Here is a 15,093-nt window from a genome sequence, read left to right as displayed (position 1 = left end):
CTTTAAAGATATCTTACAATTTCATAAGCTTTATAAAATTGTCCAGCTAAGGCTTGTTGTTTTATGTGCATTTTTACCACCATCAGTTTTAGCTTTTAGCAGATTCTGCTACAGGTTATATAGCTATTTTATTCTCAGCTTCTTTGAAGACATTCTTGCCTTATTTCCACACTGGCTATGATGGTACAAGCTAACTTTGAGTCAGTTTGAACCCTAGGTCCTCCAACAGTGTAGTATGTTAGTAGCAAGAGCCAACTAGCCAAGGGCAAGAAAGACCACTCAAGGCTGGGTGTGGTGGTGCATGCCTTTGGGAGACAGAGGCAGGCCAGTCCTTTGAGTTTAGGGCCAGCCTGGTCGACAAAGTGAGTTATGGGACAGCCAGAGCTGTTACACAGAGAAATCCTGTCTCAAACAACAACAAAAAAAGAACAAAACAAAAATACCCAAAACACACACAAGAAACAAACAAAACACTCAACATGTAAAAATGTGTTCTAAGTAATGAATATGCTATTAAAATCATATGCTTAGTTGGGCGGTAGTGGTGCACACCTTTACTCCTTTACTGGGGAAGAGGAGGCAGGCAGCTCTCGGTGAGTTCCAGGACAACCTAGTCTACAGAGCAAGTTCCAGGACAGGCTCCAAAACTAAAGATAAACCCTGGTGGTACACACCTTTAATCCCAACACTTGGAAGGCAGAGGTTGGTGGATCTCAGTGTATTGGAGGCCAGCCTGGTCTACAAAGAGAGTTCCAGTACAGCCAAGACTGTTACACAGAGAAACCCTGTCTCAAAAAACCAAAATCAAAAACCCAAACATATGTGTATAGACCACTATTATTAGCATTTGGCAGCTTTCAAGATTAAATACATAAAATTGCATTACAGATCGGCATCAACAGATGAGCACTTAAAATCAAATTTGGTGATCAACACTGAAAACACTTATTTTGAATCTTAAGTAAAATGCTGAATTCTTTCCAAAAGAATTCCATTCCGGTAATTACAAAAAAAAACAACAAAAAAAAACAACAAAAAATAAAAAAAGAAACTATCAAACTGTACTTACCTCTCTGTATTATACTTTTATTTGTTTGAAAATTTTCCAATATAGGCTTGTCTTTTAAACTAAATAGGATTTGTGATATGTCTTTGTGAATCTTGTATGCACACTAAAGTTTATCTTTCATTTAATCATCACCTGCAGTTTCTCCAAGTTACTCTTAGGACTCCCTTCTCTAAAAAAGAAAGGAGAGCAAGAAAGCAAAAGGAGGAATTCTATTACCTTTACATGTGTGCCTCACGAGATCTCAGTAATCTCCCCTAACCACTAATATTTTCACTTCCATTTATGCCCCCCTCCCCTCATCACCCCATCACTAACTAATGCCAGCTAATCTAGATTTCCCAAATGCTTTGTAGGTGCTCCATATTGAGCACAAAAGGCTGTCTATTAGTAACAAAAACAAAAGAAAAACTTACAGTGGTTTTCATGACTCCTCAAACGGATCTGCAATACACTATACACTGGCAAACAGCTGGTAAGGTACAGTGTTATGAATGTTGATAAACAAGCTGGGATGAAATAGCTCAGGAATAAAGAAATGCCCAGTTCCAAGTATGAACTCCTGTACTATGCTGGCATCTATTGAGGGCAAAAGCAATATGCTTAGCACTTTGACCCACACCAGATCAGAGCCACCAATCTACCAAGAGTCCTGGGTGCTCACTGCCATGCAATTCAGTAAAATGCTGCGCTACAGTGGTAAGAATGATCGCACAAGCTCCTGCAATTCCATCTTTAATCATCTAGGAGAAAATTCAAAGTATCATCCAAACATGTCTGCTGCATACCACAACACAGCAATTGTTTCAAAGGAGAAAGCACATGACTGACAAGCTATTGCTACCAGACTTACATGATTAACAGATACGCTAAAAAACAAACAAAAACCTGTCATCTAAAGAAAATAGGGCTGAAGAAGTACCTCACTGGTAGCACATTTGCCTAGCATGCAAGCATAAGGTCCTTAGTTCAGTCCCTAATACTTGGGGTGGGGGGTTGAAAAAAATCTTGCTAGATGTAATTTACCGTTTTCTTCACAGATAAAATTCAAATACATTTCTCAGTCTCAGTAAATTCTTATCTTGAATTTGGAAACTTTATAGAAAACTTCCAGGACTAGATTTAAGTAGCAAATTTAAAAATATGTATGGGTTGTTTTTCACAAATTAGCTTCCTTTACTTGCTGGAACTAATTAACAAGGGGTAGAGGTGATCTATGAGAAGGCAGTCTACCGGCCCGGTGTTGATGGTGCACGCCTTTAATCCCAGCACCCAGGAGGCAGAGGCAGGCGGATCTCTATGAGTTAGAGGCCAGCCTGGTCTACAAGAGCTAGTTCCAGGACAGCCTCCAAAGCCACAGAGAAACCCTGTCTTGAGAAAGAAAAAAAAAAAAAAAAAAAGAAGGCAGTCTACCTCCAGTGAGGAACTTCTCCACTTTGTAGCCTGCTCTTGTGTTTAATGGACCCTGCCTCACGATCATATACAGCATGATTTCCTCTATGGATCCAGAGACAGTGGGAGCAACTAGCACTTCAACCTGTCTTTTGAACTGCAGGGCTTGAACTTTAAGCAACTTAACCAATAAAGAAGCTTTAAACAGTCTGCATGTTTTTCAAAACGATAAACAGTTACCACGTGCTGGGGCAATTCCATTCCTAGCAATACACCCTGGGGAACTGAAAGCCTAAATCTATGCAAAACCCTGAACACCAAAGTTGAGAGCAGCATTGTCCACAATGGTTAAAAGGGAAAACAAGTGAAAAAGCCATCAGCCAGTGAGTATTTTTGAAAATCTGTACATAGACACAACAGAATATACTCAGCCATAAAAGGATGAAACTTAAAAAAAATTAAAAGAGGCCCAGGAGACTTTAATTCCAGCAGCATCTGTAGTTTGAGGCCAGCTACACAGTGACAACCTGCCTCAAAAACTTTTTAAAAGAAGAAACTAGACACAAAAGACCACATCAGAGCTGGGCACTTTAATCCCAGAGACAGAGGCAGGCGGATCTCTGTGAGTTCAAGGCCAGTCTCCAAAGCTACACAGAGAAACCCTGTCTCAAAAAGACAAAACAAAAGACCACATCATACACACTTTCGTTTACATAAAATTACACAAACAGGCAAATCCATGGAGACAGAGGGCAGATTAATGGTTGCCTAGAGCAGATAAGGAAAAAGGGAACAGGGCCCTTTTGGGATATGTGTGTGAAGATGCTCTAAAACTGACTATGGTGATGACTGTAAAACACGGTGGACACACTAAAAATCACTAACACAACAGCAATAGGCAAGCCCTGTGGTATGTGAATTGAATCTCATAAAGCTGTCATTAAAAGGGAAGGTTTGGGCTGGAGAGATGGCTTAACAGTTAAGGGCACACAAAACTCAGGTTCGATTCCCAGCACCCACAAGGTGGCTCACAACCATCTGTAATTCCAGTTCTAGGGGATCGTCTGGCCTTCAAGGGTGCCATTTGACTCTCCTCCCAAAAGTGTCATAGTTCTACTTATCCCCTTTAACCTCTTCCAAAATAAACAGCATTTATAATGTGACATAAAGTCCCTAGGATTCCCACTTCTACCCCAAATACCTGGAGAACAACTACTCTATCTACTGAGCTTTCTAGTTTACCTATACAAACTAGTTTTAATTTAAATAATCAATCATGATAAATCACAAGAATATTGTGATTATTCTACAGGGTCACTACAGGGGACAAAACAGTAAAAATTTGCCAAGCAGTGGTAGCACACGCCTTTAATCCCAGCACTTGGGAGGCAGAGGCAGGCGGATGGATCTCTTGTGAGTTTGAGACCAGCCTGGTCTAGAGTGAGTTCCAGGACAGCCTCCAAAGCCACAAAGAAACCCTGTCTCAAAAAACCAAACAACAACAACAACAACAAAAAAAAAAACAGTAAAAATTCTGTTTAGTTTTAAGTAAAGCATAACCCAAAATAAAATGGAGAAGCATGCACTGTTCAAATAGTTCACCAGTACTTTGTTTCGTATTAAATAATAGTCTAATTTATTTAAATGTCCTTAAGGTTCTGTAAAATCACAACCAACAAACTCATAATAATATGTACTTACTAAAAGCATATATGCCTAACTGGCAATCAGAGTTTCTATATGTGACTCAGAGTAAGCACTTTAAAATGGGACTAGATCCTGTCAATTTTTTCCCTTAACACAGAAACAGTTTTACAAAAGCAAGTCTTTTTTTGTTTTGTTGTGTCTTGGTGGCCTAGAATTTGCTATGTAGACTGTGTTAGTCTCAAACTCAGAAAGATCTGCCTGCTTTTGCCTACTGATTGCTGGGATTCAAGACATATGCCAGCCATGCCCAGACAAAAGCAAACTTTACAGATAACACTGCATATTCTTAGGTACGGCACGATGTTTTTGAGTGTATATACACTGGAATGGTTGAACATATTGAATTCACAAATATATCTCACAGAACATATTTTCTCTTCACGTTTTTTAATACGACCACCAACCTTGCTATGATACAAGTCTTTTGAAATTTATTCTACCTGTAATTATGGTTCAATTTTAATGTTTGCTTTCATTTAAGACACACAAAAATTATAACCACAGTTAACTCTGCTAGGCAACTTTGCAAAATAGCAAATATGACATAACATCTCTGAAAATCAAAGTAGACAAAAAAATTAAGACTAAAATTACTAAAAATCCCAAGTTTTTAACAATTATTTGAATAGGTCTAGATTTGGGGAGGAAGTGAGGGTAATATTTCAGAGTAACGGGGAGATGTCAAGGTAAACAAACTTCAATTGCATAAAGGAACAAGAAAAACAAAACAAACAAAAAAACCCAAACCACTAGTAAACTGTATGTTCACCATCGGAAGAGCAAGGTTAGAAAATGCTGAAGTCACTTGCTTATACTGAGCTCCTTGAGTGGAGTTTGTGTGTTATCTTTGGATTCCTGGTGCCTGGCACAGAGGAGTCAACAGACTTGCTGTATTAGAAGAACAATGTATCTTGACAAGAATTCTTACTCAAAAAGGAGGGGGCTGGGAGATGCGGTGAGGGAAGCTAGAACCAAGTATTAGGCTGCTTCCCCCTTTTCTCAACAACTCTCACTCTACTAAGTTTAAGAATCTGTAATCATATAAAGGTACATTTCATTTAAAGGGTTCTAGATCAGTTTAAAATACATGAATCTGCTATAATGTATTTATGAAAAATTTTAAATATGAATAAACTAAGCTACAATCAAATTTAAACTTAATTTAAAGTATATGAAAACAGCGGTAGGCTTAAATTCACCTTCTCAGAAGACTAACAACATATAAAATTTTTAAATAAGTATATTTATAGAGTCATGAACTATAAGCACAATTTTTTTTCTAAACAAGTTTCTCACAGACACAGAAAGATGTTCCCACCAGTTAAAAACCACGAAGTCCCGAGTAGTGAGCACAGCAAGCACCAGGGGGCCTCCCAGGAATAACATGATGCTAAAGGGAAAGGTAAATAAGAACTCCTGGTAAAAACTTCTGCTTCTTTCTCAGCCTTAAGGAAGGCTTTACTATCTGGAGCAAATATACAGAGATCTTTCCAGGGGATAGATACGGTGTACTTCAGCTGAAAAAAAGTTACCCCTCCCATGGAACCCTCTGGTAAATTTCCAAACATAAGCACAAACTGCTTGCTGTAGTAAACAAAAGCAGCACACACACATTCATTAGGTGTCCGACAAAGAGGGCTCTTAATCATCCAAAAAAAGACAATTATTTTTTACACACTCCCCAAGCAATTAGTGACGACGCGAATTTTTGAGTAAAAGGATTCTTTTGACCAAGACCCGCCTTTAACTTTGAATAGTGTCCCGCAACGGATCAATACATTTAATTACTGGTCTCTCTAGTCTTCTCTTTCCTCCGTATGTTCCCACCAACACAAAACTAATCTATAAAAAGCATGAGAGCCCGGAACTTCAAGGCTGCGAAGACTTGTAAATGCCTTTTAAGCCCAAGAGAGGCTGTTACAACAGGCATTTACTAAGTTCGTGCAGAAACTAAACTCGGCTCAAACATGTCATGATCCCTTCAGCTCCAAGTATTCAGGCGTTTCGTATTTTTAACGGACATCTCCAACCCGATCCAAGATTTTTAACTATTTTTTTTTCTGTACGCCAGGCAATAAATGGTAAACTACCCATCCTATCCTCTCCTTAAGTCGTTCTGGAACACCCAGTAAAAAAATGCAAACGATCCGAGAGCCTTACTTGTTGGGAAGGGCTTCTCTTTTTTTTTTTTCGTAAAATTCACTACCGGAGCGACAATCGGAGGCAGCCAAGGGCAACGCACAAAGAGAACCGGGAAGAAACACACATCCCACGGACACACAATACCCAGCGGCAGGCACCGTCGCCCCTTCTTCGGAAGGGCTAGCGGAGGCCAGCCCAGAGGCCCAGCGGAGCCCCGCCGCCTCCCGGGAAAGGCTGTACCCGCCGCTGGGCTCCGGGCCGAGGCCCGGCCTCCCCGCTGGTTTGCCGGCCATCCCGCGCTCCGGGGCCCTCCTGGGTCCCCCAGGCCGCCCGCCCTCTTCCCTGGGCTCGGCTCGAGCGGGCAGGGCCCCGCGGCCCGGCGCCGCACTCACCCTCCAGCAGCCGGGTGATGAGGCTGTCCACGTTCAGCTCCCCGTCCGCCATCTTGTCGGCACCAGACTCTCCTCCCCGCAGCGGGAACAAGGGCTTGGCGGCGGCGGCGGCGGCTCGGCGTTCTCACCTACGGAGTCACGCGGCGTCCCGACCCCGGCCGGCTCCAACTCCCCCCTGGGCGCGGGCCCTCCCCCCACCCCCTCCCCGCCGAGCAGCGAGAGCGCGCGCACACGCCCGGAGAAACCCACTAGAAATAAATAAATAAACAAGCCGGGTCCCCCACGAACCGGGCCGCGTCAGACCCCAGCCGCCACCGCCTCCTCCTCCTCCTCCTGCCGCTCGGCACCGCCCAGCTCCGCAATGCTCGCGGGCGCCGCGGGTAGCCCCGCCCTCGGCGTCACTCCCTCCCCTCCGCCCTGGCCCGCCGCGCAGGGCCGCGCAGAGCCGTGCGCACGCGCGCGCGCCGCGGCCCCCCCCCCCTCCCGCGCGGCTCCGGCACCCCGCCCTCGCCTCCGCCGCAGCTAACGCGCAGGTGCGGCTCCCTCCCGCTCTAGGGCCACTGCGCCCAACCGTCACGACTGCGCAGGCGCAGGGCGGAGCCAGCCTTGCTGCGCAGAGCGAACGCGGAGCCCGCGTAGGCACGAATGACCTTCCTCCTCGCTGCTACCGAGGGCCCGGTGGTTCCGCAGAATTAGCGATTGCGTTCCTCCCGCCTTGCTTTTCACTCACTGCCCTTTGCAAGCAATTCCTCATGGTTCCGCTAATCTGGAAACATTGTGTGTGCTGCAGTTACCCATCTTGGAAACCCAGGTTTGTTGGAAGCAGAACGAGACTACTCTGCTGAAAAATACTGACGTTGCAAACGAAGTGTTCTATAACGTTTTACCAGTGTGGCTGATTCTCCAGGTGGCCCTGGGTGAAACAAGCATCAGAGTTGGCCCCATTCGGCAGTAATAAGATGACCCACGCCCCGGTTTCTGCCTCTGTAGCCCTTTCATCATATCTTGTATCTCCACACACTGAAGATGCCACTTTTCTATAAGTGCTTTTCTCTTCATTGCACTATTATATGACTTAATCTTCGTGTGATAGTTGAACATTTTTCTGCTGTGCTTGGTTACTAGAGGATATAATCACATGTATTGGGCGTGAGATGCCTGTAATCCCTGCACTTGGGAGATGGAGGCAGAAGATACCGAAACTCAAGGTCATCATCAACTACGTAACAGGACGGGCAGCTTGTACTACAGTAGTTCTTGTCTCAAGAAACCAATCGACCACACCACATTTATCTTCATGTCTGCACCACCCACCAAGTATCTGGTTTATACAGTACAGGGAGAAATAGACACTTGGGGAGCTGGAAAGGTTCGCTGCTCGCCTTTCCTTCCAACCCCTGAAATTGCCACCAAAGGACAGTAGGAAGAGTAGCCAAGGAAAAGATTTAAGTAAGGATTTGAGGAGGTCAGGTCAGAACTTTTACTCTTACCAACCGGTGCTTCTTCCCCACCCCCACCCCCAACTCAGACTTCATGATGCTGGCAGCGCAAGGCCGCCTGTACTTTCCTTGCTCACATACTAACACATACTAATAGCTAACACTGAGATCATATGTCCTGGCACTAATCTAGATGTCATGCACCATCATCTCATTGAATTCTTACAGCAATCCCTAGGTGGCAAGTACCATTATTACCTCTACTTGTGGGTAAGACTGACTGAGACACTAAATGGGTTAGTTGCCTCATTCCAAACATCAGAGCTGGGATTCATACCCAGGAATCTAGCGCTTAAATGTGTACTAAATTGCAATATTCTTTCTCAAATGTGCATATGCTTTGACACAAACTTGAAAGATAGAAATTAAGGTGTGTGTGTGTGTGTTGTTTTGGTAATAACATTATCTAACCAAGTGCTTTACATGTTCAGACCTATGCTCCAATTTCCTAAATCCCTCCTTAGTTATTTCTCTAAATATACAGGCTAATATAGATTATATAAACTCTGAAGTAATTCATGAAAACTAGCAGTTTGCTTTGGGGATTTTTAGAGGTAGAGAGATGGCTCATTTTCACTATATTTTATTCAAGTCTACTTTATTTATACCCAACTTTATTCCAGAAGAAGGGATTTAAATTAACTTAAATAAATGCTTGCAGTTGGGGTAAATTAAAAACAAATATGGGGGCTGGAGAGATGGTTCAGAGGTTAAGAGCACTGGTTGCTTTTGCAAAGGACTTGGGGTCAAATCTTAGCACCTACATGGTGACTCACAACTACCTGTAACTTCAGTTCTAAATGAAAAATAAAAAAAAGGAAAAGCAACGAGTGCTTCTAGGTGTGGTGAAGGTTTGATGTAGATAAAGGGAGAGCACAGTCAGAAGCAGAGACGTCTGGGAGAGTCCAGAGTGGACGTGACCCTGAACATAGTGAGGAGACAAGAACCAAGTGCAGCATCCAAGAGGGTGTGGGGGGGGCAAGCAATCAGCCAACCACAGGAGAGAGCTTCAGCGTTTTCACTCCCACCAGATTTTCCCACGAAGAAATAATGGGTCACAGCAAGAAAATGTTGGGATTTTGTGTGTTTGTGTGTGGGGGGGTGTCATTTTTTGGTACTTTTGGTCTTGAGACAAGGTCTCACTAGGCAGCCTTTGTTAGCTTGGAAATCACTATGTAGACCAGGATGTCCTCAAACTCAGAGATCTGTCTGCCTCTTCCTCCCCAGTACTAGGATTAAATGTGTGTTACCACACAGATCTGAGAGAGCTTTTTATCACTAGTGGTCCAAAAAACTTTTCTGTGGAATGTCCCTCCAAAAGAAATGTAAGGAACCTAATAGTGGTGACTCATGCCTTCAATCCCAGCATTTGGCAGGCAGAGGCAGGCAGATCTCTGAGTTGAGGTCAGCCTTTGGTCTACTGAATCCAGGACAGTAGGTTATACAAAGGAAGTCTGTCTCAAACAAACAAAAAACAAAAACAAACAAGAAAAAAGTAAGAATTCAGAATTCTTCAGATTTTGAAGTCAAGGTATTTGTACTATTTCTTAACTTTTCATCAGTTCAGGTCAGATTTGTTACAGAAAGTAGGCAAATAAAGAATAAATTGTATTTACTGAAAGAAATGTGAAAAATACATAAATAACCATTTTCCTGTCTTATTTCTGAGTCATAGTTGTTGACCATTTCCTAGTATACCATCAACTCAGGGAGATGTCTGGGCTACTTACATTAATATCCTTGAGTAATTCCAGAAATGCCTTTGAAGGAAAACACAGATTGCACCAGGGTTTGGGTCATCATAGTTTGGGATCTTAATAAAATTGTGATCATAGTTTTACTAACTAATAATGCCAGGACATTCAAGTGTCCATTAAAGGAAAGCTAATACTCAGAGAAACCAAACCATCATTTTATTAAGACCACAGTAATGACCCTATGGGCTGTCCTCAAAAAAGACACTTTGGAACACAATAAACAGTAGCCTTGTTTATATTATATATATATGTGTGTGTGTGTGTGTGTGTGTGTGTGTGTATATACTTATACATATTTACTTGTTTATGTAAACTTATATATTTATTTATATATGTAACCTTACATATTTAAATATACTTACATATGTATTTTCTTGTTTATTTATGCTTACATATATATTATATATATTCCACGTAAGTATAACCAAGAAGGCATGTGTTGGTGACTACTTTTCATTGTCAACTCGACTGAATTTAGAATCATTTGGGACACACGTCTCTAGGTATGTCTGCAAAGGTGTTTCCAGAGAGATTTATCTGAGGGGACTCACCCTGATTGTAGACAGCACCACCACCCTTCACCGAGGGCCCCTGACGTAGTAGAAAGGGAAGGGGGAAGCCAGCTGAGTATCAAATTCAATTCATTCTGTCCCGGACCACGGATGTAATGTGACCAGCCTCCTTGTACCCCTACCTCCATAGCTTCCCCACCACAATGGACTGTGTCTTAAACTGTGGATCCGAACAAACCCTTCCTCCCTCTTGTTGCTTTTGCCACAGAAACTTACACAGATGCTCTTCTTGCATGCCTCTCAATATTGGCCAATAGCTAACATGTTATGAGAGTAAGCGAATATAGGTAGCAAACATGAGAGTCATGATGTACAGAGCTTTGCTGCCTTGGCTTAATCCAATATCTATTTATTTATTTACATAGACAGGATCTCACACAGTCAAACTCCTGTGTTTGAATAGGTGGTTCTCAGTTGGTGGAACTGTTTTGGGAAGGATTAGGTGGTGTGACCTCATTGGAGGAGATGTGTCACTGAGGGTGGGCTTTGACGTTTTTAGAAGGCTCGTGCCATTTGTCCTTTCAAGTCTCTCACTGCTCTGCCTCCTGGTTGTCTTAAGATGTGAGCTCTCGGCTACTGCTTCAGTGCGGTGCCTGCCTGCCTGCTGCCTGAAACTGTGAGCCCAAATTAAAATCTTTCTTTTATAAGTAGCCTTGGTCATGGTGTCTTATCACAGTAATACAAAATAGCTAAAGCCTGGTATGGTGTGTGACTCATGCCTTTAATCCCAGCACTGGGAAGGCAAGGGGATCGACATAGTGAGTTCCAAGGCAGTCAGAACTATATGTCTCAAAAAACAAACAGCCAGTCAGTGGTGGTGCACACCTTTAGTCCCAGCACTTGGGAGGCAAAGATAGGCGGATTTTTGTGAGTTTGAGGGCAGCCTGGTCTATAAAGCAAGTTCCAGAAAAAGCTAACAAAACCAGCCAAACAAACAAACAAACAAAAAGCCACAAAAATTGAAAGAAATGGGAACTAGACATAAGACTTGTCCTCATTTTAGACACTTCTTTTTTTAATTTATTTTTATTTTTATTTTTAGTTTTTTGAGACAAGGTTTCTCTGTGGCTTTGGAGGCTGTCCTGGAACTCACTCTGTAGACCAGGCTGGCCTCGAACTCACAGAGATCCGCCTGCCTCTGCCTCCCGAGTGCTGGGATTAAAGGCGTGCGCCACCAATGCCCGGCTCATTTTAGACACTTCTATTTTTTTATATTTATACATACAAATGTAATTTTATTATACACACCCTATCCTCCTCCCTTAGTCCAAAATAATTGAAGCAAATATAACCAAATGCCTCTTCCCTGACTTTGGGCAAAGATTTCTCCTTTATCCTTGCCTCCAACAGGGACTCACACAGACACACAGTGGGGGAGTTGATATTCAGTGAAACATTTTATCTTTAATCTGGATCATTCAAGATAAACTGATTAGAAAACAAATCCCTAGTGACTGAAGGAGTTAACTAGCCATAGAGAACGGTTAACTAGAGGTCAATTAATGTCAGAAGAACAGTCACCATCATTGATAACTATGTAATGGTTGAAGAGTTGAGTCTGTGGCCATTCCTTTTATCTTGGAAAGAGATTGCAGGGGCAGTATGCATTTAGGTCAGCCTTAGTTTGTTACATCAAACTCTGCCATCTACATAAGTAAAAATGTTTCTCTTTCAGTGTTCTCACAGCTTGCTCTTTCAAACAGGACACCTAGAGTTCACTAATAGCTACTTGTTGGTGAGGAAAAATATACTAAGTGAAAGTTTGTTTCAAATGAAACACTTGGAATGTTTTGTCTCGATACAAGTTGATCTCAAAACTAGAACTGTTGCACTCGCCCTTTTAGTTGAATGTTTACCTGAATGGTCTCATACATTTCTTTCAGTTGGCTCTGGTAAATAAAATAAATCTCTGATCTCTTTTTATCTTCTTTCCTTCCTTGTTCCCCACTCCGTCGCTGCCCCTCTTTTTCTCCTTTTGGTAACCGGTTGAACACAGAATCTCACACACATTAAGCAAGTGCTCTTCCATTGAGCTATATCCCTAACCCAAGATGAGGTGTCTAAAATGTTACAAAATCAGCAGATCTTCTGTATGAATACATTAAAATTAACAATATATATTTTCTAAAACTAAAACCAATGTATCGGTGACTGATAAATATTCACTGCAGTTAGAATTATCACCAATAGATCCTTTTAGGTAGGAAATACTGATTAAATATAGTATTTATGAATTGTTATTTACACTTTAAGGTATGTTCAGTTCATTACGTGTGTTCTTTTACGTAAAGTTTTATGGTTCTGGTGTATGAGAGTCTGTGTGTATATGTACAGTACATGTAAAGAACAACTTGGTTGTTTCTACCTTTTCATGGGTTCCAGGGATTAGAACAGTAAGCACCTTTGCTGAGCCATTTCACCCCAACACATAAGTTCTTTATTATTATTAATTTTTAATTGTTAATTATTTGAATCAAGGTTTTCCTGTGTAACAGTCCTAGCTGTCCTGGAACTCACTTTGTCGACCAGGTTGGCCTTGAACTCACAGAGATCCACCTGTCTCTGCCTCCCAAGTGCTGGGATTTAAGTTGTGCTAACCATTCCCCAGGCATATTTACAGACATCTTACAATGAACAGACTTCTAAAGTGAAATGTATAACAGACCAGTTAAGAAACTGTGTTTGTTTTTGCACTAAAGGAGGTACTTTGGGAAAGTCATCGACCCTGTTGGAAAAGGACTACAGGATAAGTTGAGTTGCAGGAAAGGAATCAGATTAAAGATGGAAGACCAGAGTAGCTGAATAACCTTAGCCCAATCCAAAGTCTTCTGACTCTGGGTGTTATTAGCTACGAAAACTTGCCATTACTAAAATACTCTTCACAGTATCTTCTACCCTGACAAGTCTTTGATTCTAAGAAACAGGGATGAAGCCCACACATATGATATAACAGTGTACAAATTGTCCCCAACTTAAGAACTGGCTCAACTCCAAAAGGTCAATTGTTCTGGAACACAGACTATATTTTCCACAGAGACCGTGGTACAAATGGTGAATTTCCAGATCAGTCTGCAAAACCTATCTGATCCTTATGCAACTCTAAGAAAGTGTCCATAGCAGCGTGGACTCCAACCACCGGTCTTTGAAACATCAGTGGAAAACATTCCCCAAGGATTCTAACCTGGCATGGGAAAAAAACACATCTCAGGGGTGCCGCGGAACAATCTTTTTGTGAATATCTGTTGCTTTCATTGGCTTAACGAAGGGCTAAAGGGTCAATAGCTAGGCAGGCAGAGGATAGGTGGGACTTTCAGACAAAAAGAGAGTGTAGGGTGAAGAAGGACAGAGTCACCAGCCAGATGTGCAGGAAGCAGATGAACGTGCCATGCTGAAAAAGGCACTGCCACATGGTAGAGTGCAGATAAAAACACGGGGTAATGAGTTAGCAACAAGCCTATGGGGTAATGAGCTAGTAGCAAGCCTATGTGATTGGATGAGAATTTATAATTAGTAACAGGTCTCTGTGTGGTTATTTGGGGAGCTGGCAGTCCTGACTGAAAAAAAAATCCACCTACACTGGGGTTCTACTGCCCTGAATGATAAGCCTGAAGGAAATTCTCTTCTAACTCTCAGATGGTCCTGGACCAAAGCTTGGCTTTGTAGACTGGAAAGGCAGGGACGCTCTGATAACTCGGAGCCTACACACAGGGTGGACTCAGCATAGCCGGGGTATCTGGGGGGCTCTTCCACTGCAAGCTTACACGGACCACCTAGAGAATGCAATGAGCAACCCCACCCTAGTGCCAAGGTCAGTGTCAATGGCAGTGCTCTGTGCCCCAGTGCCACTCTGCTCTTTTGTCAGAGAGACCTATGGCTGGAGATGCACGCGCTGTTGCTTTAGTTTTTATTTTTATTTATTTGCTTATTTATTTTGGGTTTTTTTGAGACACGGTTTCTCTGTGTAGCTTTGGTGCCTGTCCTGGAACTCGCTCTGTAGACCAGGTTGTCCTTGAACTCACAGAGATCTGCCTACCTCTGTCTCCTGAGTGCTGGGGTTAAAAGAGTGCCCAGCTGTTTTATTTTTTTAAACAAGGCCTCATTTAGTTCAAGCTGTCTTTAAACTTGCTTTACAGCCAAGGCTGATGCTGAACTAGCCTCTTGCCTCTACCCTTGGATTACTAGGATTGCAGGTATGCACAACCACACCCAGTTTTATGGAGTGCTGGGAACTGAGAAAGTGTATAGTCAGCATTGTAAAGCTCCCTGACTATGGGAAGGAAGACTAAGAGACTTTAACTTGCCTCTAACTGCCTAGGGCTGAGGGAGAGGGAGAGGGAGAGGGAGAGGGAGAGGGAGAGGGAGAGGGGCCTGGGGCAGTGGAGGGAGTCGTCTAGGAAGTGAACTATGTGATTTTAACCCCTACTAGGGGAAGAACAGGGAGTTGCCTGCCCTTTCCTACAGCTTCCTGGTCAGATCAACATTTTCAACATTTCTGTACAAGAAACCTTTATCTTGCAGGGCATGATGGTGTATGCCTTAAACCCCAGTGAGTTCCAGGGCAGCCAG

The 15,093-nt window shown here is 42.7% G+C and overlaps 1 protein-coding gene across 1 annotated transcript in view; it reads right to left on the bottom strand.

The window, feature by feature from the left end:
• The window catches only part of Ppp1cb (protein phosphatase 1 catalytic subunit beta), a 34,166-nt gene extending 27,290 nt beyond the window's left edge, over window positions 1-6,876 (bottom strand). The window contains exon 1 of the mRNA XM_040731015.1: window positions 6,700-6,876. Coding sequence (XP_040586949.1) covers window positions 6,700-6,751 — 52 coding nt within the window. The 5' untranslated portion in view covers window positions 6,752-6,876. The remainder of the gene's footprint in view (window positions 1-6,699) is intronic.
• Between the last annotated feature and the right edge of the window lie 8,217 nt (window positions 6,877-15,093).

The sequence above is a fragment of the Mesocricetus auratus genome, unplaced genomic scaffold, assembly GCF_017639785.1.
Source record: "Mesocricetus auratus isolate SY011 unplaced genomic scaffold, BCM_Maur_2.0 Super-Scaffold_100024, whole genome shotgun sequence".
Classification (NCBI taxonomy): Eukaryota; Metazoa; Chordata; class Mammalia; order Rodentia; family Cricetidae; genus Mesocricetus; species Mesocricetus auratus.
The sequence above is the reverse complement of the archived record's forward strand: the minus strand, read 5'-3'. Positions and strand labels throughout refer to the sequence as shown.